The sequence below is a fragment of the Lampetra planeri genome, chromosome 54 (genome assembly GCF_965212315.1).
Source record: "Lampetra planeri chromosome 54, kcLamPlan1.2.h2, whole genome shotgun sequence".
NCBI lineage: Eukaryota > Metazoa > Chordata > Hyperoartia > Petromyzontiformes > Petromyzontidae > Lampetra > Lampetra planeri.
Genome location: NC_136160.1, coordinates 5,518,899 through 5,546,593, shown reverse-complemented (window position 1 = coordinate 5,546,593; position 27,695 = coordinate 5,518,899). Strand labels below are relative to the sequence as shown.

At 54.3% G+C, this 27,695-nt stretch overlaps 1 protein-coding gene across 3 annotated transcripts in view; it reads left to right on the top strand.

The window, feature by feature from the left end:
- Window positions 1-27,695, top strand: part of LOC144735170 (protein CBFA2T1-like) — an 83,295-nt gene that overhangs the window by 35,471 nt on the left and 20,129 nt on the right. For all 3 annotated transcript variants that reach the window (XM_078617617.1, XM_078617616.1, XM_078617615.1), the window contains exons 3-5: window positions 17,463-17,669; window positions 19,773-20,200; window positions 21,554-21,643. In XM_078617617.1, the coding sequence (XP_078473743.1) occupies window positions 17,463-17,669; window positions 19,773-20,200; window positions 21,554-21,643 (725 nt within the window). The remainder of the gene's footprint in view (window positions 1-17,462; window positions 17,670-19,772; window positions 20,201-21,553; window positions 21,644-27,695) is intronic.

Here is a 27,695-nt window from a genome sequence, read left to right as displayed (position 1 = left end):
TTTGCCTTTCTGGCGGAGTGGGGGTAGGTTTTGACTTGTTTGCAATTCAGCCAGACGAAGTGTGAGTGGTGTGCGTGGGTGTTCTTGTGCGCCTGTGTGAGCACACAATGAGTGTGTGTGTGAGCGGTAGTGTAGCGGGTACCGCGTCGCGCTAGGAACCCGGCAATCCCGAGTTCGATCCCCGCTCACGTTCACCACCAGTGACGATTATTTGAACCGGTACTGGTGTGTAAACATCGCTGCGAGGGAGACAAAGGCGGCCGGGCGTGGTGCTGGGCACCCACCCCCTTGTGTGCCGTGCCGGACTTCATAGGTGCTCGCTAACAGCACTTGCCCCAACAGTCTGTTAAGGCTGTACAGGGGGGATCTTTGTGTGTGTGTAGGGAGTGGTTGTGTAGTGGTTAGCACACTGACTGGAATTGTTTAGCGCACACCCTCTGCGCTCACCAATTCCCTCCTCACGATTAAAATCGGTACTGAATATCTGAACCGGTCCTGGGCCTCCACTAGGTCAACTCAGCATGATGCCGGTGTGTAAAACATCGCCACTGGGCAGATAACGGGGGCCGGGCAGGCGTGGTGGGGCTGGCCACCACGCCCTCTCGTATGCCAGGCCAGCCTTGACAGGTGCTTGCTGACAGAACTTGCGCCGGGCAGCCTGTTGAAGTATATATTCTTGTTTCTTTCGGTAAAGTCACGTGGATAGAAAACTTTACCGAAAGAACCAAGAATATTAATTCCTGCAGTCACGAAAGTTTTAAGTCCAAAGCCTGTCGAAGGCTATACGGGGGGAGGTGGGTGAGAAATCTTGGTCTGTGTGTGCACGTGCACAATTGCGAACGATTCGAATGTCGTTTCAGATGAATTCCGAATACAGGACGGTGACGTCACCCACACGACATCACCTTCCTCGCTTGCTTCCGTCAGGCGTGGAGTCACTTGAGATCGGCTGACGCCGTTATTGTCAGCATGCCCAATGGGTGGGCTCACCCCCTGCCATAGGAATGAGGAATTTCCACCGCAGACTCAAGGCCGTAGATGGGAGAGTAGCAACCACCGCTCCTTTGAGCGTAAAATCGCGTCGACTTTTTTGACCCGGTGTAAGTCGTACGTGAAACATCCGAAATCGCCCTTCAAACAATAAACGCGCAACTATCCCCCCCCCCCCCCGCAATGTTTAAAATTAAAAAAACTCCATCGCGAGCTCACGGCCATCGCTCCTCAATCCTCACTCAGCCTTCATGCCGCTTGAACGTCCGACCAAAGCACGCTTGCGCACGCTTTCCCTGTGCGATGTCAACGCCGTTTGTGGGGGGTGTCTCTCGGCACGACGCGACGCTGGGGCTTCGGCGCTCGGGGCCCCATCGACCCGTCGCCGCTTGGCGCGGGGTTTTTTTCTTTCGACTTCTTCTTGTTTTTGACGGAGAAATGACCGGGCCGTGTGCGTCGTGCGTGGCGGCGGCGACGCGCCGAGCTGCCACGGGAAAGAAAAAAAACAACCCCATTGTTCGCGGGACGCCGCGCCACCACGGACGGTGCCGCTTGCTGGCCCACTAGGGGAGGGTGGGGGGGGCCTTATTATTTTTGTTCAACGTATAAAAGCCTCGCGAGATGACGGAAGAGAAAATCCGCGGAGATGTGGGTTTGCGGTGAGCTCAGGGATCTGTCAACCAAAGTCCGGTCGGATTCAAAGGTGTGCTTCCTGTACGCGATTTATTTTACAGGCAGTGGTGGATTTGAGAACGAACGATGTCGTTTGTAGGGAGTTGACCCAGCCCATCCATCGCTCCGTCCGGGAGCCAGTAAAATCAGTACCGAAATTTAGTGTTTTTACCTTTCCACCGAGCAAAAAATGCTCAAGCAACAAACGTCTCCCGGCGTTTGTTTTGATTTGCGAGCAAAAGCGACGTTCCACCCCGGAGGCCCCTTCCGTGCGCGCGTGGCCGCTCACTCCGCTCTCGGCCAGGGGGCTTGGCGATTTTGCCGGCGTTTAAATTTTGCGGTCGGTGCAAACGTGCCGCTCGGTGCCGTCCCGCGTTTGCGCGGGGCGCTGGCGTCGGTAACGAGAGGCATCGTCATCTTCATTATCACACGACGACGGGGGGGGGAGTTGAGAGCAAATTCGCTCTTAATTTTCAAGGGCAGTGTGTCGACAGCGGGCAGTGTCCACAGCGGGCAGTGTCCACAGCGAGCAGTGTCCACAGCGGGCAGTGTCCACAGCGGGCAGTGTCCACAGCGGGCAGTGTCCACAGCGGGCAGTGGACACAGCGGGCAGTGGACACAGCGGGCAGTGTCCACAGCGGGCAGTGTCCACAGCGGGCAGTGTCCACAGCGGGCAGTGTCCACAGCGGGCAGTGTGTCCACAGCGAGCAGTGTCCACAGCGGGCAGTGTCCACAGCGGCAGTGTCCACAGCGAGCAGTGTCCACAGCGGGCAGTGTCCACAGCGGGCAGTGTCCACAGCGAGCAGTGGAGATGTTTCATGTCGCAGTCGTCTCTGTGACTCGGCCGTGGCGGTTACACGGGCCAGCGGTAGCGCGTTGACCACGCTCGTCGCAGCGGCTCGCGGTTCGTGCCCACTGGCCGACCCTGGTTAATGCTGTGGGTGTAACGACCAATCAAATGCCACGCGCCGTCTGCTTCCCAGTGGACGTTAAAAGATCCTGTGACGTCATTCGCAAGGAGCAGGCCATCGCCTCACGCCCCCCCGCCCCCTGTCAAGGTCCAAATTTTGCAATCATAGATATTCGTGATCTAGAGATACCGCCCTTTTGTAAAATGCTTGTGAGCATTTGCCACTCTGGCTGGTACCGTTCAACAACATTTTTTTTGGGCCGAGTAATTTTCTTTGCCTTCGGCACCCCGCGGCCTCCTCCGAAGTATCAAAGCCTTCGCCCTGAAGCGCGTCGCCTGCACTCCGCCCTCTGCTTTCAAGGCACCGTTATTGTGCCCGACCGCGCTGACCAGAGCGGCGAAGTACGGCCACTTGTCGCCAGCGGTGAAATCAGCCGCGCGGGACCCAGCCGGACGGATCGTCGACGGCTGATGGGTTGGAGGCCTTCATCCAGCAGTGGATAGATTGTGGCCGGACGATCCTTTTTATGATGTAACTGGGGGGGGGGGGGGGGGCCCTCTTGCACCGCGGTTAATTTCGCCATCTGGACGACCAAAACCGCCGGCGATATCTCCCCGAAACGCACGAGCCAGAAAACGCCGCCACCACCACCACCACCACCGCCGTCGTTACATTTGGCCAACGGCGCGAACATTATAAACACACGCACGCACAAACTCAAACATACACTACACACGTTCGTCGCCACGCAGGTACGGTTCTCGAGGGATCGGCTGCAGCTGCTGCCCGTGGTCAAACCGGCTTCCCAAGTGCGGCGAGTAGAAGGCCGCGTAACCGTGCAGGTCATGGCTTCTTTATTTTGAGAAGCAGAGGAAAGGAATTCAGTTTTTGTTGGAGGACAGGCAGGAGGAGGAGGAGGCCACTCGGGTTCGAAACCAGAAACACATGAATCATCGCAAGTATGCGTGTACGTATGTTGAACTTCTTTTCGCATCGTACGTAGCCAACCGTGCTCATCGGAGGTGCGGACAACAATCTCAATTCTAAAGAAACTCGTCTTCAATCTGGATGATTTAAAAGTGGCTTCCTAATATCGGAAGGAAGAGCGTTCCAGACGGCCGCAGCAGCGCACCTGAAAACGCCGCGATGCAGCGACCGTCTTTGTTCGATGGCTGAGCCAAAATGCCACTGGTGGGGAAAAATAACCCCCCCCCTCCCAATCTCGCACTGGACTCCCTAACGCAGTGGGGGGGCCCGGCCTGGCATGAAGGCTCCGACTCGCCCCCCTCTCTCAGGCTTCGGCCTGGTGCTGCTCACTTAACGTCGTCGCGCTGCGCGATGCGCGGCCGTACCCGTCCTGGAGGAAGAATCCCTGGCCCGGGGAGGGGAGAGGCAGCGGGGGATGATGCTGGCGACACCTGGAGGGGGGTACATTCGAAACGGCCACATTGACGGCATTGCTAGCGAGCGCCGCTGCTCACTACTACGACTAAGCACTGCTCGTTGTGGACATTGGCCGCGAGCGGACCGAGTTCAAGGTCGGCACGGCGGGAGGGCGCGGGATCACCGATCGCGTGCCCTGCTCGTGACGGCCTTTGCACCCCCCCCCCCACCTCGCCTGCCCACCCCCTCGTTTTTGGAGATTCGTCTAAGACTCTTAAGTGAACGAAACTGAACGAATCTGCCGATGGCTACGGCCTTCTCCCGAGCCCTGTATTGCCGCAAGCGACCTTGGCGTTTCTAATTTCTAGAGATGAATCGTGTCATCGTCATCGCCATCGGCCACGCTCACTCCACTGCTGTGCTAAGAAGGCCTTCCCAAACTGCTGCCACTTCTCGCGATCCTTTTTTTGTTTGTTTTTATTATTTTCAAATAAATTTTCTTTTTTTTTTCCCAAGAGCCCGGTGGAAAGCACGAACCGTAACAAAGGAAGGGGGCACAGAAATTCCGCGGAAGCCCGAACCTCGGTGCTTCCTGGCTTCGGGGAAGGGGAAAAGGTTGGGCTCGCTCGCTGCCCCACTCCTGCGTGATTTGTATTAATCGAATGTAGCGGCTTCAGCGAGAGTCCCGACTAGGAGAGAGGTTAAATTTCGATTTAAAGCTTTCGTGACTGCAGGGATTCATCTTCTTGGTTCTTTCGGTAAAGTCACGTAGAAGGGAAATAATAAAATAATAAACGGTGTATGAATGACTGTCTTTCCGACAGACCTGTTCTTCACCTGAGGACGGCTGCTTGTGTTGTGGCCGAAACGTCGTGAGAAATATTTAGTACGTTTTATTTGTATTATTTTATTATTTCCCTTCTACGTGACTTTACCGAAAGAACCAAGAAGATAGGAGAGAGGTGTTTTTGTTTTGCTGGTGAGGTAGCGCTTGAATTATAAAGCAAGCATGTAAAAAATTGCTTTCGGGGTGCCGCTTAGGGGGTGGAAAGGGGGGCTTGGACCTTGGCTAGGCCGAGGCTGGCGGGCCCCCTTAATCGTTCCGATCGGATTCCATCTCCGCGTCCACGTCCGTCTTTTTGCCGAGTTGCGGATACTTGCAGTGCTGAAGAGTTTGTGGCGAGCGCGTGAACTCTTGACTCGTGCGTGCGTGCGCGCAGTCTTGGCAAGGGACGCTCCCGGAGATTTCATGTCGCCGCTTTAATTGAACGCTCCGCTCAGACAGGATGCCCTAACACAATTCACATGCGGATTCGAACCAGCGACCAGCTCGCACGCCCACCCACCGATCTAGCCGCCGCAGCCACCAACGCGCCACCATCCGTGCCAACGAAATTTGTTGTTGTTGTTGTCCCTGTAAGTTTAAAAAAGGAAAATGCTAAAGTTTGACGTTTTTGTTGGGGGGGGGGGGGGGGTTTTGTTTCGTAAGCCGCAGCGCTGTGACCGTCGGCACGGTGAACTTGCAACCCCCGGCAGAGCGGGCGTTTTGTAATTTACCCCCCTCACTCTACGCCTCGGTCCACCACGCAGCAGAAATAGGTCCACTCGGCAGTTCGTCAATCGCCAGGTCGCCGTGTGGTGGCGGCGGCGGTGGGGTACATTTTTTGTCCTCTGCGCTGTCCTCCAAGACGTCTTGGCCAACGTGGCAGAGTAGGCCAAAATCTCGCGGGTGCTGCAACTTTACATTTCTTTGTCGTATCTTGATTAAGGCGCCACGGTGGCTAGGAGATGTGAACTACCTCGCCTCGTATGCAGGAGGTCGTGGGTTCAGTCCTGATCCTGACGCCTGCTGCTACATTTGGAGTTTGCGTGTTTTTCTCTCCCCGTGGTCGCGTGCAATTTTCTCGCCGGTTCTTCCGGCCTTTCCCTCCACATGTAGAAATCAACATCACATTTCCAAGCGAAAAGCCACATCGTTGAGCTATCAATTTTTGTGGCCAGGTCGCTTAAAAAAAAAAATAGCAATTTAAAACAAAGATAGTTTATGAAACATAAGAATAGATTATACCCTTTCTGGCAATAAAACAGGTGTTAAGATGTTCAAACACCAATTAGATATTTTTTTTTAATCAGGGAATGAAGTTTGCATCAGCCACACCTATTTGTGCTGAACATGCAAGTAAACGTGCTCTGATAATAATTGCACCGTCTTTGGAACTAATTGACAGGCTTTTTTTATGGCCTAGTCTCACCAGTGTCAGACCAGAGAACGCGCAAAAGCGAACAGCACCAAGACAATGCCACACATATCAGAGCATTTTATAGCTCGGGCTGAACAGCTACATCGTGGGATACATTTTTGGCAGTATCAAAGCATGAAAAATAGCTTGATTTGAAGCTTTCGTGGCTGCAGGAATCCATACTCTTTGGTTCTTTCGGTAAAGTCACGTGGGTATAAAATTAAATAAATCACGACGTTTCGGGCGCAACACAAGTGTGTGACTTTACCGAGAGAACCCAAGACTCTAAGAATAGCTTTCGATTTAAAGCTTTCGTGACTGCAGGGATTCATCTTCTTGGTTCTTTCGGTAAAGTCACGTAGAATGGAAATAATAAAATAATAAGAAAAAATAAAAATTATTTTATTTTATTACGTTTTTTATTTTATTTTATTATTTCCATTCTACGTGACTTTACCGAAAGAACCCAAGACTCAAAGAATAGCTTTTTATTTTTTCTGGTCCCATGATTACAAAAATAGTTTAGTAAAAATTTTTTTTTTTAAACATCGCGGAGTTTCTGGCGTCACTCGCAAACGCCGACTGCCGGACACGACGAATCAATTTCCACCGGACAGAGAGGAGGCGGAGAGAGAGAGGGGGGGGGGCAGAGGTCGTCTCGCGGACGCGCAAAACGGGAAATTGAAGATCGTGGAAACTTTCAGACGTCTGGTGGCAGGAATCGAACCTAAGTCTTGCCCGGACGTCTTGGCTTTGCCAGGGCTTTGGGTATTTAAAAAAAAAAATTGCTGCCGGTGGCGTTCACAGGTGGCGTCCAGGTGTCCGCTAGCGCTCGCTCGTTCGTTGGTTCTCGCACGTCGAGCTCGACTTCACGCGGTGCCGCAACGCCTCTGGCTCGCTGGCGACGGCCTCGCGAGCCCCTTCTCACGTGGCTGTGTCAACAAAGCGCGCACGTCGAGGGAGAGGGCCCCGGTGGCTCGGAGGTCAAGAGGGGGCGGTGAGCCGAGCGCCCGGGTTCGAGTCCGGGTTCCGGCCTGCGATTAAGACCGGCTTCTCGAGTACGGCGAGTTGGTGGTCTCAGCCGCGTCACCGATGACTGGACACACACGCGCACAGAAACAACCAACCATGTAGAATTAGTCTTCTTGGTTCTTTCGGTAAAGTCACGTAGAATGGAAATAATAAAAGAATAAAAATAAAACATAAAAAAAAATATTTTTATTATTTTATTATTTCCATTCTACGTGACTTTACCGAAAGAACCAAGAAGTTGAATCCCTGCAGTCACGAAAGCTTTAAATCGAAACATGTAGAATTAGATTTTGCACTTTATTTGGATCCACGTCTCCTCTGAGAATTCAGGTACGCTCGGTTCGTTGTCACGTGATGAGCGTTACTCGGAGCGGCACGGTGAGTGGTAAGGTGCTGCTCCCGCGGTGTTGATGAAAGGTGCTGCTCCCGCGGTGTTGATGAAAGGGTCAACCAGCAGTGGATAGATCGAGGCTCACGCTGGTGATGATTACGAAGGTTTGTGACGCATGGCAGCGGGCGGGGGCTATGACGGCCGCCGTAGTGGCCGTGCGAATTCCAGGGTACACTTTGAGAATCTGCGAAGATCCTGGGTGCCGATTGGGTACCCACCGTGAATGGGGAAAATGTGGAGGAGTTGGGGGGGGGGATGGGTGGGGGGGGCTGTGTGATTTCTTTAGGCAGAGTGGAGCACAGAGTGAGCCTGGACATCTCGTGGAATCGCAGCCAATGGCTTCCAGATGGTGGCACGGCAGGAAATAGCACACAACCGGGTCTGTGTGCGTGTGCGTGCGCGCGCGTGTGTGTGTTTGTGCGTGCGTGCGTGCGTGTGTGTGCGTTCGAGTTCCTGGTGCGGTGTGTAAAACATCGTCACGAGAGAGACACAGAAGGCCGGGCGTGTGGTGCTGGCCACCCGTGCCGGCCTTCACAGGTGCCACTCGCAAAACAGCACTTGCCCCAACAGTCTGTTCAGGCTACACGGGGGATCTTTGTACCTCTGTGTGCGTGCGTAGGTTTTGTTTTTAATTCGTCTCTCTCTCCACACTCGGGGTGGTGGTGGGGGGCTAAGCACCCCCCTCCCGTCCCCCCCCCCCCGCCCCTTCCAGCCCCCCCCCCCCCCGCTGCTAAATTATTGTAGTCAAGTAAAAGATGGTGATAGCGATGATGATGATGTGTTGATGATGATGTGATGATGAGGGGCGGGTATTTCGATTTAAAGCTTTCGTGACTGCAGGGATTCATCTTCTTGGTTCTTTCGGTAAAGTCACGTAGTAGGGAAATAATAAAATAATAAAAATTAAACATAATAAAATACAATTCTCACGACGTTTCGGCCACAACGCAAGCAGCAAATTCCTTTGTCAAGGCGCTCTCCTCCTCTAACCCAGCTTAAATATACGCTGCCAAGCTTGGTGGTGTTCATTCAGACGCTGTCTTTCCGACAGACCTGTTCTTCACCTGAGGACGGCTGCTTGCGTTGTGGCCGAAACGTCGTGAGAATTGTATTTTCTTTTTTTTCTTTTATTATTTCCCTTCTACGTGACTTTACCGAAAGCACCAAGAAAAAGGGGCGGGTATCTTGATGGTGACGGTTGTGATGTCCACCGATACGAGTCCGGCCTCGCGCGCCTTCACACGGGCCGATGTCACCGCCGGCAGCCCTCGCGAGCCAGACTCTTCATTCGTCCTCGGGGAATCCGATGTGCCACGAAGCTCTTTCTCGACCCAGACGCTCCTGCGACGCGATAATCCACATCGGCGCCGGCACGCGAGCCGGTTTCACCGCTCCGTCTCCGCGGTGGCGGATCCGTTCCTTCTCTCTGCCGGACGCGTTACACGCCCCCTCGCTAGCCTGGACCGCCGTCCACCATCCCTCCTGGCCGTGGACGCGGCTCGCCAGAGCCCCGCTCGCTTTCCTTCGTCGTCGGAGCGACGGCCGTTGACCTGCGTGTGCCCTCTCTCGTCCACGGTCTTCCGTTCCCCCTCTTGTCTCGCAGCGCGCGTCGCGCTGTGCTTGTTCGAGCGCTCTCCCGGTGTTTGTTCCGTTTTTTTGTTCGTCGTCATCGTCGTCGCGGTCGTCCATGTTTTTCGGGTCACGTCGTAGCGGGTCGCGCGCGCGTGCCGCTCGAACACCGTGCTGCTGCTGCTGCTGCTGCTGCTTCGCGTGGACAAGTTCAGTTTTGCCAGAGCACTCCACAGCCCACTCCGATCCGCGTCTTTATTCCATCGCTTTGAGCTCGGCCCTCGAGGTACACGTCCTCGTTCTTCATGAGCACCCCCAGAACGTTGGGCCGTCGGCTCCAACCACACGCCAACGCTGGGCCAACGTTGACTCAATGTTGGCCCAACGTTGGTCCAACAGCTCCAACCACATGCCAACATTTGGCCAACGTTGGCGTGTTCACTGTAACTATGATAACGCTGCCTTTGATTTACCCGCAAGAGCTGCCCATCCCCAAGTCTCTTTCAAGGGGGGGGGGGTCCTGCCACGCTCGGATATTTGGCCAATTCCATTCATCTGCTCGTTTGGCTTTCCTAGTGAGACGAAACTGGAGTGTAGCGGCGCGCTGTTTTAAACATTTCATAAATTCAGGAAATGATCCCCCGAGCCTCAACGGCCGTTTCCACGAGGACGTCCGCTCGCGTTGTTCGTCCCAAATTCCTGTTCGCAGTTCCGTAAAAAAAAAAAATTTGGGCCGAAAGATTTGACGCGGGAATTGCGCCCACGATCTCGTCAGGCGGTCCGTGGTCGCCCACTTTATCTGTTCTGTTTGTTTTACGCTCCCCCGCAGCAATGCCGGTGATTACGTCACGATAATAACAGTGATGTCACGCTCGTACAACCACCGCGGCGCGGTGTTCCCTCCCCGCTGTCGTAGAGAGAGATGGTGATTCAGAGGCGCCAGCAGCAACATCAGCAGGAGGAGGAACCGCGGACAAGGCGGTGAGCCGGCACCAACAATTGCCCAAGCTCTCAAGGTCCCTCTGCGAGGTGTTTCCGGTCAATTTGTTTCACGCGAGAGAGGACAGCTGAGCTGCTGCCATAGACAACGCACGCGAGCGTGCGATGGGGAAACGCGCTATCCCACATAGATGGAACAGATGGAGTCGGCGGTGTTGCCATGCTGCCTTTTTTCTGGCGAGCCACGGTATTTATCGGCAAAGGAGCAGCCCTTAAATTTCTATTGTTCGTGCCACTGCTGGTGGAAGGGGCCCTCCGCTGGAGGGAGCTCTAGAGAACCCCACCGGTGAAGGATTTGGGTTTTTTTGGGCCTAATCTTCCACGCTGGCTCAGACGTCTTGGAACAGGTGTGAGTCACCCACACTTTGCCCCACCGCACTTAGAACGCGCCACCAACCATCACATGGAGTTTCTCGATTGTGTTCATCGTTGTACGTTATTGTCAAGTCGGTCGGTCGGTTTATCTCGCGTAACATCTGCTGGCGACACGGCCAAGACGGTTCGCACGTGCGGCGAACCAACTCCGGTACTTTAGTAACCGTTTTTCTTTCTTTCTACCAACGTGCGTAGCGGCAATGTTAACGACGACCCTGCAGCCCCGTCCACGTCCCATCAGCGACGACAGCAGCCGTCGCCTGACGCGCACAAATCAAACTGTGCATGTGACTCGTCGTTTGGTTATTTGTTTCTTTGCTCCCGAATTTCGCCGTTGGTTCGATGGCTGTGCAGGATCGCCCGCTCCCCCCTCCCACGCTCCCCCCACCACGCTCCCCCCCCCATCACCGCCCGCATCTGCGAGCCATTTAGACGCAAACATCTCAATTGCCGGGCGCTACAGCAGCGGATCTGTGTGGCCCAGGGGAGCCTGGTGGTGTTTCCAGTTTAGGTTTCCTGGTAGTCGGGGAAAGAAACACAAAATCTTCCTTTTTTTTTCTCTCGAAATCCTCCTCCTCCTCCTCTCGCATTTTTTGTTTTTTTTTAGGGGTCTCGTTGCGCCCAAAAAATGTTGCCGTGAGACTTCGTCGCAAGTTTCAGTTTTTTTCAGTTTCATTCATGAGGTGTATAGCCCTGTGAACTATGCGGCTCTTGACTCGGGTGCAACCGCAACAAACACAAACATTGACAGAGAAACATCTTAAAGTGACTACGCGCAACAGAAAAATCCAGGAAAAAACTGCAAAGTCTTCCAGCGCCAATACACCGCATCTCAACGCTGTGTGCAGAAATCCCAGTGGGATGCAAGTCCGCGTGGGCTACGACGGGCGGGTCCGTCGAAGCGCCGATGTCGTAGCTTGCTCGTTTGCTCCGAGTTAAGAATCTCCGCAACAAGCCGGAGACCTGCGCCGTTTTCTTAGGACGTCGCTCCCGCCCCGGGGCCCCCGAGGGAATGTCCGTGCAACCCTCCCTCTCTGTCTCTCATTCCATCGTTCAGGGGAGGCGCTCAGCTGGATTGTCACCGGTCCCGGGAAACGTCGTTGCGTCTTACGGCGTCGTGATTTTCACGCTCTGCTGCTTAGCCTCATCGATCGATTGATTGATTTGACATTGAAAATCTCTGCGCGTATTCGACACGACTTGGAGCACGTGACGCAGGTTCGCCCTTGCAATGGAGGCCGTCCCATAGCAACCCGGCGCACGTGGCCAACCGTCCCATCCATGCGCCGTCCAAGCTCGACCCCTGCTTAGCTTAACCGCTCGATAATGGGGCGACGCCCGACCTTGACGGGTGCTCGCGAACAGCGGTTGCCCCGTGCGGCCCGCGTGGGCTAATAGGGGATTCTTTGTGAGCGCGCGTGCTCGCGTGCGCGTGCCCGCGTGCGCGTGCTCAGTGGCGACGCTGTGTCACGAGAGAGCGGCGGTGGGAGAGGGAGCGGTGTGGCCGACCCCGGCGTTAATGACGCGCCTCGCACACAGTCCCTCGCTCTGTGCCCGCGCGGCACTAATGAAGGCGCCGCGCGTACACACAACTGTGGGTTTATGCGCGGCGAGCGATTACGAGCGAGAAAAGCGTGTCGCGAGCGCGTGTGTGTGTGTGTTCGTGAGTGCGTGTGTCTCTGCGCGTGCGAGTGCGTGTCCCTTGTGTGGTGGGGAGCGGTGGTGCACCGGTTAGCGCGCCGCGCTACAAACCTGGCGACCGATTCCGGCTCACGGCCAACACCGGTGACGATGATGTTAACCGGTCCTGGGCCTCTCCTCGGTCGACTCACCCTAAAATGAGTACCTGGTGCGGTGTGTAAACTTCGCCACTGGGGAGACAAAGGCGGCCGGACGTGGTGCTGGCCACCCACCCCCTCGTGTGCCGTGCCGTCGTTCATAGGTGCTGCTCGCTGTTTGCCCCAGCTGTGGCGTTACTCCCTCTGTTCTGGAATGTAACTGCTCGCTCAGTTTCAGCGGAAGCGTCGGGAGATCTAATGTAACTGGTGAACAGCGTCAGTGGTGGAAGTTCCACGGTGGCGAGATGTTAACTACCTCGCCTGGTGTACGGGAGGTCGTGGGTTCGATCCGGACCCTGACGCCTGCTGCTGTATATTTGGAGTTTGCGTGTCTCTCTCTCATCATCATCACGGTGGCTAGGAGATGTTAACTGCCTCGCCTGGTATACGTGGGTTCGTGGGTTCGATCCCGACCCTGACGCCTGCTGCTGTATATTTTGAGTTTGCGTCTCTCTCTCTCTCTCTCCCCGTGGTCGCGTGGTGTTTTTCTCCGTGTCCTGCGGTTTTTCCCTCCCACATTTCGAATCAACGTGCGTTTAGAGTATTTGGCTGCAATGCATTTCCACGTAATAATACGGAACTTCGTTGAGCTATCATTTGTGTGGCCAGGTAGCTTCTGAGAAAGAGCCACATAGCTTCAGTGGACCTTACCTGGTAAAATTAAAATTGTAAAAAAAAAATAGTTTTAATAGGAACCCGCTGGACGACGAGAGTCGATGCCACCTTGGTCGGTGTCGACGATTGATGCACAATCTGGTGTGGGGGTTGGTGTACTCACCAGCCAAGGAGCAGTCATTGTTTTACTTTAATCCCAGTATTTCATCGAGGGCCGAGTGGACCTAGGAGAGGCGGTGCCCAGGACCGGCGGTGCTCTCCCACGGCGTGAGGCTTACTTGACCTGCGCCTGCTGGCAGGTCAAGTAAGCCACTTCGCCCGGGCGATCATTTGTGGCCGGGTCGCTTCCGATATTTAAGATTCGTGCAGCAGCTTCAGTGGGGGTTGTTACCTGGTGGAATGAGATGAGTCGTTTCGGTCGAATTAGCTCGGTGGCGTTGTTGGCCAGTCTCGCCGCGACAGCACAACCGCTCGCAACTCACGGTCCCGGAATGAAGCCCGCGACCTCGCGACCTCGTGAGGGTGCCGACGGGAGATTTCTACGTCGGTGACTTCCCCGGGAAACTCTCCTCGCTCGCAAACCCAACGTCGGGTCGGGGTCCACGCACGCGAAAGGCACGTGAGCTCGACGAACAATTGTCAACGCGACGCGTGGACCCGATTTGTGCAGAGGGGTATGCCCTCGCGGTGTCAGCATGGATCCGTGTGTGCCTGAAAATTGCGAACGTGAAGTGTCGCTTCCAGGTCAAAGATGTTGCCCTCTGATGCTCAATTAGTGCCCGCCAAGGTGCTGGGCTGTAATGGATGAATATTGATTCGGGGATATTTCAAAGTGGTGGAGAGATGTTGACTACCTCGCCTGGTATGCAGGAGGTCGTGGGTTCGATCACACCACTGACTCCTGCTGTATATTTGGAATTTGCGTGTCTCTCTCATCATCATCATCACGGTGGCTCGGAGATGTTAACTACCTCGCCTGGTATGCAGAAGGTCGTGGGTTCGATCCCACCACTGACTCCTGCTGTATATTTGGAGTTTGCGTGCCTCTCATCATCATCACCACGGTGGCTAGGAGATGTTAACTACCTCACCTGGTATGCAGGAGGTCGTGGGTTTGATCCCGACCCTGACGCCTGCTGCTGTATTTTTGGAGTTTGCGTGCGTCTCTCTCACCATCATCACGGTGGCTAGGAGATGTTAACTACCTCGCCTGGTGTACAGGAGGTCGTGGGTTCGATCTCACCACTGACTCTTGCTGTATATTTGGAGGGTTCTCCCCGTGGTCACGTGGGTATCTCTCCAGGTGCTCCGGTCCCCCCCCCACTCCACATTTAGAATCAACGTGCGGTTTCGAGAATGTGGCCGCTATTAATTTTCCACGCGGCAATCCACTTCGTTGAGCTATCGTTTGTGATGGCCAGGTGGCTTCTGGGAAAAAAAGACCTGGCTAGCTCAGTGGGGCCTTACCTGGTAAGAAATAATATTGATAAATAGTTTATTGTTTAAATGAAGTGGAGGGCAACTTGATATTAAATCGCGGGCCGGAGGTTCCTCACCTCTCTGCTTGAAACCAAACACGAAAGAATCGAATCGAGTGGCTTGCCGAAGGATTTTTTATTTTGTTTCATTTAAGCAAGAAGCGTTAAGCAACCAAGAAAAAAATCCCCCGTCGGCGAGTTGAACGATGGGGGAAATAAGTTTGACAGGAAATATTTTGGCTTTTGCGAGGGAGCTCGCACACCCGGGGCATTCCCCAAATCCCAGGCCGCAGCAGAATTCCAGCGCCGCTTGGCATTCCACTCCACCGTGGCGGCGGTGGCGGCGGTGGTGGCGGTGTTGTTGTTATCGCTCTCTTGCTCTCTCGCTCGCTCGCTCGTTCTCTCGCTCTCTCGCTCTCTCTTTTTTTTACGATCAGTGGAAACAAGAAGATGCTCGGTGTATTCGGCACTTTGTTTCGTTCATCATTTCGTAATTTTTTTTTTAACTGGGCTTTATGTCACCCTCGCTCGCTCGCTCTCTCTCTCACTCGCTCGCTCTCTCGCTCTCTCTCTCGCTCGCTCGCTCTCTCGTTCTCTCGCTCGCTCTTTTTTTTACGATCAGTGGAAACAAGAAGATGCTCGGTGTATTCGGCACTTTGTTTCGTTCATCATTTCGTAAAAATTTTTTTTTTAAACGGGGCTTTATGTAACCCTCGCTCGCTCGCTCTCTCTCTCGCTCGCTCTCTCGCTCTTGCTCTCTCGTTCTCTCGCTCTCTATCGTTCTCTCTGGAGCTGTCGAGAGAAATCAATCTTGTCGATGAAAACGTCGACCGGACGGAAACGGGTCGACGTGGATCGGCGAGTAACGCGAGCTCGCGGAACGCAGCAGATGGCGCCGCTCACCCGATAGAGAACCCTCGTCTCATCCCATACAGAACCCTCATCCCATACAGAACCCTCATCCCATACAGAACCCTCGTCCCATCCCATACAGAACCCTCGTGGTGATTGCGGTGGTCATGGTGGTGGTCGTGGTGGTGGTCGTGGTGGTGGTCATGGTGGTGGTCGTGGTGGTGGTCCTGGTGGCGACGGTGGTCGTGGTGGTGGTTGTGGTCGTGGTGGCAGTGGTCGTGGTCATAGTTTTACGCCAAAAATCTTGTCACAGCCCACAAGATTGTCACACGTCCACAAACACACAGATCGCACGCGTGTGCCGATGGATCCATCAAGTTCAGAGTTGCTCCCGCGGCGACGTTTCGCTACCACCACTCGGAGGAGATGGAGTGAGTTCTGCTGCGTCAGCAGATGAGCCTCCCTGACCAGTGACATACATCACTACAGCCTCCCTACTTGTGTCAACGCAGCACGCTGGGTGACTTGTCAGGCTTAAGGCACCGGTGTGTACGTGCGTGTACGTGTGTACGTGCGTGTACGTGTGTGCGTGCGCATGTGCGTGCGTTTAAAAGGCGTGTTTACTCGGCTGTCAGCGGCGGTAGCAGTGGCAGCAGCAGCAGTAGCAGTAGCGGCAGCAGCAGCTGTAGCAGCAGCTGTGTTTGGCGACGCGTGCGTCCGTGCGTGCGCGCCGACCCGCCAGGCGCCGTCTCCAGGATGGGAGCAAGCAACCGCCTGTTGTCGGCAAACACGAGCGGACAGAGCAATTAGCACGCGTGTGTGTACCTGTGTGTGTGTGTACCTGTGTGTGTGTGTACCTGTGTGTGTGTGTACCTGTGTACCTGTGTGTGTGTACCTGTGTGTGTGTGTGTACCTGTGTGTGTGTGTGTACCTGTGTGTGTGTACCTGTGTGTTTGTGTACCTGTGTACCTGTGTGTGTGTGTACCTGTGTGTGTGTGTACCTGTGTGTCTGTGTACCTGTGTGTGTGTGTGTACCTGTGTGTGTGTGTACGTGTGTGTACCTGTGTGTGTGTACGTGTGTGTGTGTGTGTACCTGTGTGTGTGTACCTGTGTGTGTGTACCTGTGTGTGTGTACCTGTGTGTGTGTGTACCTGTGTGTGTGTACCTGTGTGTGTGTGTGTGTAGCTGTGTGTGTGTGTACCTGTGTGTGTGTGTACCTGTGTGTGTGTGTACCTGTGTGTGTGTGTACCTGTGTGTGTGTGTACCTGTGTGTGTGTGTACCTGTGTGTGTGTACCTGTGTGTGTGTACCTGTGTGTGTGTACCTGTGTGTGTGTGTACCTGTGTGTGTGTGTACCTGTGTGTGTGTACCTGTGTGTGTGTGTACCTGTGTGTATGTACCTGTGTGTGTGTGTACCTGTGTGTATGTGTACCTGTGTGTGTGTGTACCTGTGTGTGTACCTGTGTGTGTGTGTACCTGTGTGTGTGTACCTGTGTGTGTGTGTACCTGTGTGTGTGTACCTGTGTGTGTGTACCTGTGTGTATGTACCTGTGTGTGTGTGTACCTGTGTGTGTGTGTACCTGTGTGTGTGTACCTGTGTGTGTTGTGGGAAGCGGTAGTGTAGTGGTTAGCGCGCTGCGCTACGAACCTGGCGACCCTGGTTCGATTCCCGCTCACGGTCAACATCCAGTGACGATTATCTGATACCGGTCCTGGGCCTTCCCTAGGTCGATTCAGCCTCAAATGAGTACCCGGTGCGGTGGGTAAACATCGCCACTGGGGAGACAAAGGCGGTCGGGCGTGGTGCTGGCCACCCATCCCCTCGTGTACCGTTCCGGATTTCATAGGTGCTCGCTAACAGCACTTGATGGAGAGGGGTCAAGCCTTGACGGATCTTTGCGTTCCTACTCGATGGGTGGCCCCTAAGGGTGCTTTGCCGACTGTGTTTGGCCTACTCTTCCACAGCAGCCACACGGAGACGAATGTGCCCGCGGCACGCGCCGTCAACCCCAGCCACACCCCGCCCCCCCCAAAAGACACAAAGACACGGCGGTTGTCTTTGTGTCTTTGTCTCCACGCCTCTCATTGTCCACCCCCCCTCCTCCTCCTCTCCCGCAGCCGCGAGCGTCGCCCCGGATGGACGCCGTGGAGGCCGCTCCACCCCGGCCTCGCCCGTCGACGTGAAGCCCTCCGCCCGGCTCGCCTCGCCGCCCCCCCCCGCCCTGCACGCGCCGCCCCCCACCACCGCGGCCCCCCAAACGGCGCTCGCAGCTCCCACGCCGGCGGCCGCCGCCCGCGCCTCCGCGGCCTTCCTGCCTCCTCCGGGTGCGGTGGTGCCGGCGGTGCTGATGATGATGTGCTGATGATGATGATGATGGTGTGGTGATGCTGATGTGGTGGTGCTGATGATGATATGGTGATGATTATGATGTGGTGATGCTGATGATGGCGGTGATGATGATGGCGGTGCCGATGATGATGTGGTGACGCTGATGATATGGTGATGATGATGATGTGGTGATGATGATGATGTGGTGATGATGATGATGATATGGTGATGATGATGATGATGTGGTGATGCTGATGATGATATGGTGATGATGATGTGGTGATGATGATGTGGTGATGCTGATGATGATATGGTGATGCTGATGATAATGTGGTGATGCTGATGATGATATGGTGATGCTGATGATGATATGGTGATGATGATGATGATATGGTGATGATGATGATATGGTGATGATGATGATGATGATGATATAGTGATGCTGCTGATGAAATGGTGATGATGATGATGTGGTGATGCTGATGATGATATGGTGATGCTGATTATGATGTGGTGATGCTGATGATGATATGGTGATGCTGATGATGATGTGGTGATGCTGATGATGAAATGGTGATGCTGATGATGATATGGTGATGATGATGTGGTGATGCTGATGATGATATGGTGATGATGATGATGATATGGTGATGATTATGATGATGATATGGTGATGATGATGATATGACCATGCTGATGATGATGATGATATGGTGATGCTGATGATGATGTGGTGATGCTGATGATGATATGATGATATGGTGATGCTGATGATGATATGGTGATACAGTGTTGCCGATGATGGTGATAACATGGCAATGGTAATGATGATGCTGATGATATGGTGATGCTGTTGATGCTGATTATATAGTGATGCTGATGATGATGTGGTGATGCCGATGATAATTGTGATGATATGGTGATGATGATGATGCTGATGGTGAAGATCGTGCTGATGACATTGGTGGTGTTAACGGGGTGGCTGCTGTAGTGTAACGGTCAGCACCGCTGGACTTGCAATCCGGGGGTCACCGGTTCAATCCGATCTCCCCCGGCGCTGCGGTTGAAACGACGCTGCAAGTTTCTGAAATCGTTCCACGGCCTCCGTCCACCCAGCGGGCATAAAGGGGCGAATCGATTGGCAGGTCGAGTGTGGTGGCGTGCGGTGTTGGGTCCTCCCAAATCTCACGAGGTGTATGGCCATCGTGCGGGGAGGGGTAGACGGGGCAGCCTGTATTGCGACAGAGCGATGATAAAATCATCAAATGGTCTTGATCAAGTCACGGCAACGATGATGACCACAATGATGACGACGATGAGAATTATGAAGAACGTCATTGATGACGATGGCAACGATGATGACCATCATAATCATCATCATCAAAATGACGACGACGACGATTGGCATCACAATGACGGCGATGACGACACGAATGATGACGATGATCATCACAATGACGATGACGATGACGTGGATGATGATGACGATGATCATCACAATGACGATGACGATGACGTGGATGATGACGATGATGTGGATGATGACGATGATCATCACAATGACGATGACAACGACGATGACGACACGGATGATGACGATGATCATCACAATGACGATGACAACGATGATGACGACACGGATGATGACGATGATCATCACAATGACGATGACAACGACGATGACGACACGGATGATGACGATGATCATCACAATGACGATGACAACGACGATGACGTGGATGATGACGATGATGTGGATGATGACGATGATCATCACAATGACGATGACAACGACGATGACGACACGGATGATGACGATGATCATCACAATGACGATGACGATGACGATGACGACGCGAATGATGACGATGATCATCACAATGACGATGACAACGACGATGACGACACGGATGATGACGATGATCATCACAATGACGATGACGACGACGATGACGACGCTGATGATGACGATGATCGTCACAATGACGACGACGACGACGACGACACGGATGATGACGATGATCATCACAATCACGATGACGACGACGATGACGACGCGGATGATGACGACGATGACGACGACTGCCATCGTTCAACAGGCCTGCTCCTGAACGGATCACGACACTCCCCGTCCGGCCCCAACGGAGCTTCGCCTTCAGCGGCGGCCGCCAGCGGCTCCTCCTCGCTCGTCCCCACGTCCCCGCTGGCGCCCGCCTTCATCACGGCCGGCCTCTCCTCCGCGTCGTCGCTCTCCTCCTCCTCCTCCTCGTCCTCCTCCTCCTCCTCCTCGTTGTCCACCTCTTCCTTCCCGTCGTCGCCGCCGCTCCACGCGCCGCAGCCAGGAGCAGCGTCGGTGCCGCCGCCGCCTGCGCCGCTGCTGCTGCCGGCGCCTCCGCAGCTGCCGGCAGCGTGCGGCGCGCGTCAGCTGAGCAAGCTGAAGCGCTTCCTCACGACGCTGCAGCAGTTCGGCTCGGACATCTCGGCCGAGATCGGGGAGCGCGTGCGAGCGCTCGTCCTGGCACTCGTGGTAACCGCAAACCTCGCCGCCCACCCGCCGCTCACCATGGCGCCGACGCTACCGCTTGCAACCGCTTGCAACCGCTTGCAACCGCCGCAACCGCTTGCAACCGCTGCAACCGCTTGCAACCGCCGCAACCGCTTGCAACCGCTTGCAACCGCTTGCAACCGCTGCAACCGCTTGCAACCGCTTGCAACCGCTGCAACCGCTTGCAACCGCTGCAACCGCTTGCAACCCCAACACTGCTGGCCACCGTCTCACTGCCTGCCACCTCACCAGCCCCACAGCCACCGCTCACCACGTCGCCTGCACACTATCCCACCCATCACTCACAACACAGCTCACCACATCACACCACAGCTCACCACCCACCAAACCACGTGCTACTGCCCGCCCCCCCCACCAAAATGCCCCCCCCCCCACTAACACCCCCCCCCCCCCCCCGTCGCGATAGACAGCGTTGTGGGTCCTTGCGCGCGAGCACGTTGGAAGGGCCGCTTATTGGGAGGAGGACGAGCGGGGGTCGGTTGAAAGTCGCTGCTGCTACTGCAGTCGAGGCACGGGGTCACAACAATAAACAAAACAAAAATCACGATAGGAGTGCAAAGTCCGGGGAAGGTAAAACAAATCGCTTTTTAAAACATATACACAAATAAAACTAAACTATTTTTTTTTATCTGACCACAAATTATAGCTCAGCAAAGTGGCTCATCACGTGGACATTTATAGCAGCCAAATAATCTAAACCAGGGGCCTGCAATCAAAATAACAAGAAGTGCCTTTTAAAAAAAAAAAAAATTGAGGTGTCGGTCCGGCCACCGCCGGTCCACATCTCTCCAACGCCGCAATAAAGAGCTTTGCACCTCATCGGATTCCTCCGGTCTAAGTCTAAGTCACTCTGATTCTGGTTAACCACGACCACCGCCTCTTGCGGCACAGGAGCCGATTTCGTCACTCCGTTTGCTCCCCATGAGTGTCCCCCCTTGGACACTCTCCATCCCTGTGGCGGCTGCCACTCCCCGCCCGGCCCTAGCGGAGCTTCGCCTTTTAGCGGCATGATCGATGGTCATTGCCCATCGTCATCATTGACCCTTTTGATCTTTTTCACCGTTGTCATCGTTGTAGTCGTCATTGTTTTATCGTAACCTGACCATCGTCTCGTCCGGCCGCAACGCGTCCCCTGGCCAACCCCACCGCCCCCCCCTCCCCACCCCACCCCCCACCACTTTTAACTTTTTTTAACTCTTTGAACGTCGGCACCATCAGCCCACGCGTGCGCGCTCTCTCATCATCGTCCTGTCTCGCAATCGTTCGTTTAACTTCTTCATTTGAACTTGGCTCTCGTTTCCGTGCGTTTGGCAGAACTCCACGATATCCATCGAAGACTTCCACTCGAAGCTGCAGGAGGCGACGAACTTTCCACTCAGACCGTTCGTGATTCCGTTCCTCAAAGTGAGTAGTTCCCTTTTTCCGCATTTTTTTGCAATTTTGCCGTTTTAGTTTTTTTTCAGCGCCAAAACTTTAAACTCTCTCTGTTTTTTTGTTTTTGTTCGTTCGTTGCGGCGGCGTTCGCCGCTCGTCGCAGAGCCTCGAGGTTTACGAAACCGGCGGCCGCACCGTGTTCACCGTTTAAGAAACAAAGAAATACCGCGGACAAATAATCGGCGACGTGGCGATCCACGTGCGCGCGACCGTCGTTAGAGGCGGCGACGGCTTGGGGGGGGGGGGAAAGGAGGCCTTCATCCAGCAGTGGATAGATCGTGGCCGATGATGACGACGATGACGACATCACGATGTGCTGCCCCGTTCGTGATGGACCGACGCTCGCGCGGAAAAGCGTAGAAAGGTCCCCGTCTCTTCGTGGGCGCTCGTTTGGCGAAATAATTTGACATCTGGTTTTTGTTTTTTTCGCCGAGGCCGCCGCCGCCACCGCTGCCGCCACCGCACTGCCCGGCTTGTAACTTCATTACGCAGGATTTGGGGGGGGGGGGGGGCTGCGGCTAGGGGGGAAGGGGTGGGGAAGAGGTAGAGATGGGGGCGACTCGCTACCGCTGATATTCCCAGCTCGCCGCCCCTAGCGTCTTTACGTACCCTCTGCTGTCTCCCACGACCTCATCGTGCATCCAGGCTCGCGCGTTTCTCATCTCCTCCACGACGCCGATGATCGCCTTTGTGTTGTGTTTCACGGAGTTTCGCGTTGAACTAGAGCCCGTGTCTAACGAACACATCATCATGAGGTCATGCTCGCTGCGCACAAGGAGTATATCGACCATCACGTGATCTCTGGTCAACCTCGCAGCAGCGGTTTTTGGCTACTGAACAAAGGCGGTGGTCACCGCAACGTCGCGCGGCGCTTTCAGATGCGCTTCTGCGGCCGTCTGGAACGCTCTTCCCTTCCGATATCAGGAAGCCACTGGAGCTGTGCACTTTTAAATCAAATTGATTGAAAACTAATTTGTTTAGGAACTACTTTTTGTGTGCTAGTTTGTTGTCCTTCCCCCGCACCTCCGATTAGCGCGGTTGACTACGTACGGTGCGAAAGAAGTTCAGCAAACATACTAACCGAGCGGGTCCTGGCAGTTCACCAGCAATGATTGAGTCCCCTGCTGACGAGACTCTGAATGTCGAGGCGGGCCCAGACTTTGGCTTGTGCTCAACCTCATGCTGCTGAAATCACGCACTCCCCCATGACGGCCGTGCAACTGATGTGATGTTTGTTTAAAAAAAAAAAGCCCCGACAACAATAACCTCGAATCACTCACGTGGAGGGATGGACTCGTGCAGGAAGACGTATCGCCTACCGATTACATGTTTGAACCACGTGTTTTTATTATTTACTTTAAGCCAATCGAATCGCGTTTAGGACGGTGCTCGCACGGCGACGCATTCCATCGCAAAAGCCAGACGTTGGGGAGGTGGGGGGGGGGTGATGTGGAGTGGGGGGGGCAAGTAGGTGGGGGTAATATGAGAGTGGTGCTCCACACAAGACCGGTTATTTGAGTTCAGTTATTTAAGGAAACCTTTTTACTCGTGTGGCTCACAAAGGCAGAGACGCTGCGGCGGCACCGCTGAGGACCCTGGGCGAGAATCCGTTGTTTCAGCCGTCGCGTGGAGATTTAGAGCAGCCGGTTTCTCCTAAAAGCGTGGCGTTGATTCCTAAATGCGCAAGGGGAAAAACCTAAAAACCCGGAGAAAAAGCCACGCCACCACCAGAAGAGTGACACACAAACTCAAAATATACAGCAGCAGGCGTCAGGGTCGGAGTCGAACCCACGACCTCCTGTATACCAGGCGAGGGAGTTAACATCTCTCCACTGCGGTGCTCAAATGCCACGCGCGAGAGACGGAGGGAGGGAGAAACGGTGCAGCCCGTTCTCGGGTTCTCAAGAGTAGCGGGTTGATGGTCCTTGACCGGTCACCAATGACTTACACAGAGACCCACAGACTTGCACAGAGACTCATAGAATCTCATAGAGATCCACAAACTCCCAAAGAGATCCCCAGACTCGCCTCGAATGAGTTGCGGTTAAGCCGAGTTCTCAGCGAGTGTATGGCCTCAGCCCGGTCACCAACGAGTACACAAAAAGACACACGCGTCGCATTACTTGGGAAACTCTTCAAGATAAAAATAAAAAAGTCTGAAGTGGTTTCCTGGCTCAAACGAGCATCGAGTGGGGGGGGAGTGGGATGGCAAAAGGTGCAACCTCCCCCTGGGGCTTCACACAGAAAGAGAAACCCTCACAAACAGAGGCTGTGTTTTTTGTTGCTATCGAATAACGGGGGGGGGGAGGGGGGGCGTGGGGGTGGGGGTGGGCCCTCAGGGAATTGTCCTCCATGCCTCCCTCCAGGAACCTCTGGGTGGCTCCGCTCCCAGAATTCGAGGTTGATGATGGACAACGGAGGCCTTTCCCGGAAAATGGTATCTTAGTCTGCTCGGCCAAGAGTTCTGACGTGGAATTCCGGGCCGCAGCCCGAGGAGGCGAAATCGTCTGGGATGAATTTGGGACACGTGCCGGAAGAACTTTTACCTTTAAACTTACGGTTTGCTGAGCCACGCCAGGCGGCCAGCGACAAACGGCGCCGTTGAAGAGTTGCGGTCGGAAATCGGCTGCCGACTTCGGGTTGGCCAAGTACGCCGCGGAAACGATGGGGGGGTGGGGGGGTGGAGGGGGGGGAGAGGACGACTACGGGTCGCGACGGTGGGTAGCGTCGGGGCGACGCCACGTGCGGGCAGGAGTTTGACAGATCGAGACAATTTTAGACGTCGCGTGGCCAGATTTGCGTCTCTCTGGAATCGATCGGTCTGGGGGGGGGGGGGGGCGGGGGGGGGGCTGGGGAGGGGTGAGAGGGAGTGGCGCTTGTCCCGATCCTTCATCAAGAAGAGACGGCGGGGGTGGCGGTAGAGGAGAAACGGCGATGTCTGTCGTCCGCTGCGGATGGCCGTCATCTGGTTTGAATGACGACAACGAAAATCGTCGGCGGAGCAAGGGCCCGGGCGGCCACCGCCGCCGCCACCGCCGCCATCTGCTTCTCATTCCGCCGCACAGCTCTCTCCGCCGGTGCCTCGCGCCCGACCGGCGTTGAGCGGCGGCCGCATCGGAGGGGAGACGCGGGAGAGCGAGCGCGGGGAGATGGGAGTTGGGGTTGTGGGCGGGGGGGGTGAGTGGGGGTGTCGGGTGGAATGGATTTGAGGGGGGCGCGCGCGGAGGATTGGGGCAAAGGGGACGAGGGTTACGTGGGGGTACGCGGCGGTACGCGGCGGTACGCGGGGGTACGCGGGGATACGTGGGGGTTCGCGAGGGTTCACTAGACAGGAAAGATGGTGTCGGCTCGGATGTCCCCTGTACCGTCCGAGTGTTTCTGCTCCTGAAATTGATCGTTGCGTTTTTTTTTAAGAATAGCTACAGGGTAAAAGCGCGGCCCTGCAATAGCTCGCTTGCCTCACTGCCGGCGGAAGGGCCGACCACCGGAGGGAGCTCTAGAGAACCCATCAGTGGCGGGGGAGGGGGGGGGTTGGGGGGGGAGGGGTAATTTGGTCTACTTTTCCACGCTGGCCGCACATCTTTTTTAAGAGGTGACGTGCCAACCGACTTACTGCGGCGCGCCCGGTTGATGACTCCGGACTAGACACAGCGGGCTCACCGTCGTTTGAACTGCCGCTCCGGGAGATAGCGCCGACCACCTCTCACCGTGTTACTCCGCGGCAATGGCAGCGGCAGCGGCATCCCATTCTTCAGGAGGGCTGAACAACGTTACAGGCGCCGACTTGACCAATGGAAATGGTTTTAAAGTGGGCATGCTGATGACGGTGCAAAGACAAAGGTCCTCCCCCGCCGCGTAGCCTGAACAGACTGTTGGGGCAAGTGCCGTTAGCGAGTGGCAGCACCTACGAAGGCCGGCACGTCACACGATGGGGTGGGTGACCAGCACCGTGCCCAGGGCCGCCTTTGTCTCCCCAGTGGCGATGTTTACTACACACCACACCACGTGCTCATTTGAGGCTGAGTCGACCGAGGGGATGACCCAGGACCCGTTCGGATATTTCTTAATGCACTCGTTAGAGCCGTCGTGGGGAATATAACACTTTAACCTATACATGTCATTGTTTGTCTGTGTGTCTGTCTGTGTACGGACGAAACTTGCGAAGGATTTGACTCTCGAACCGTGGGGTTTACATAAAAAAAAAATAGTCAGGTACCACGCCATAAGCCCCGTGCTGAGCCAGCGCTGTTCTGATTTCGCGTCCATCACATTTGAGGTAGTTTAATTAGCGATATAGTGCTAATTAATGTATTAGCTAGCGCGCGCTCCACCATACCAACTCACGCGTTCGGTGGGGGTGAGCGGTAAAATTTTCTTTCGCGTTAAAAATGCTATAAAAGTACACAAAACACTGAGGTAAATTCTTCACAGTGTGATGTCCCCCCCCCCCACCCCGATGCGTGCAGTTACTACTATAGAGTCGGTAGATGCTACGACTATAGGCCGAATATATTACTGCAGAGCGGGCGGGGGGGATCGTGGGTGGGGGGGGGTAGCAGCCCAGCCCCAGCCTGCCAAGGTGCCACCTCGGCTGGCTGGGAAATCAAGGCGAGGCGAGTTAGATTATCAGTTTATTTACATTTGACACCTTCGCTCGCCGCTATCTTTTTAAACAACAGGTTTGATTACAGCAGATGTACACTGCGTAACACGCTTTTGTCCCCTGCTGACAAAATTGCAAGGGTCTTCAAACTCAAAGTTAATGAACTCATTCAGCTTATTGCAACTAAGGAAGGCAGCATCTTTGGAAAGTCAAGATGTAACTTGCACACCATTGAGTGGCAAAAACGTGCTCTTCCTCATGCTCAAATTTTGCTATGAATGAGGGAAACAGTTCATGCAAGTGACATTGACACATTTGTCAGAGCTGAGCTACCTGACCCCCATCAAGACCCTGCCCTTGTTGATGTGGTCTGCAAGCAAATGGTCCATGGCCCATGTGTGCAGTTCAAACCCAAATTCGCGATGTATTTAAGACCGCAGGTGTACCAAGAAGTATCCATAAAACTTCTTGAAAGACACTCAGTCATGCCTATCATGGCTATCCTCTATATTGTCGCAGAAATACTGAGCATGGTGGATTTTGAACAACGCTCAGACCTGGCAACTAACTCTGAAATGAAGGTTGACAACCGGTGGATCGTTCCCTACTGCCCTCTTCTGTGCAAGATCTTCGAGGCCCACATTAATGTGGAAATCTGCAATTCTGTGAAAGCCATCAAATATGTTTGCAAATACATCAACAAAGGCTCTGACATGGCTGTCTTTGCCTTACCAAAAGAGGGCCAAAGTGTGGATGAGGTTAAACTTCTTGTCCAAGGAAGATACATCAGCAGCAATGAGGCCATTTGGAGAATTCTTGGCTTCCCCATCCATGACCGTTCCCCCACAGTCGTCCATTTGGCAGTTCACCTCGAAAATGCTCAACGCATCTACTTCATCATGGGACCTCCTTTGCCAGTACCAAAATATACTAATAGGGTTTTTCCCCTTTTTTTTGGCAACAAAACTGACACCTTTTGCAAGGAATCATGTTTACATTACTTGCAGTCAAATGCAAACAAAAAAACAATACTCTGATAATTTATGCATTGTCTTTGAAACTGATTGGTCCACACCAGAGACAGCTTTCTTTAGAGCCTAGTCTCATATGGTGTTCGACCAGATGACGCATCTACTTCACCGGCTCCACAAGATACCACCCTGATGGCGTTCTTTGTTTTGTGCCAAAGTGACCCATGTGCTGCTAACCTGCTCGGCCATTAAGTTCCCTCTTACTATACATGGACTGGTAAAAATAAATGGAAGCGACGTGCTGGTCACGATGAATCTGATGCCTTAGGAGGAGTCTACACAGTTCATCCCAACAATCAGGAGTGCTACTTTCTCCGAATGCTTCTCCATGTTGTCAAAGGGCCCAAATCTTTCATAGACCTTAAAACAGTGGAAGGAGTTGTCTGTC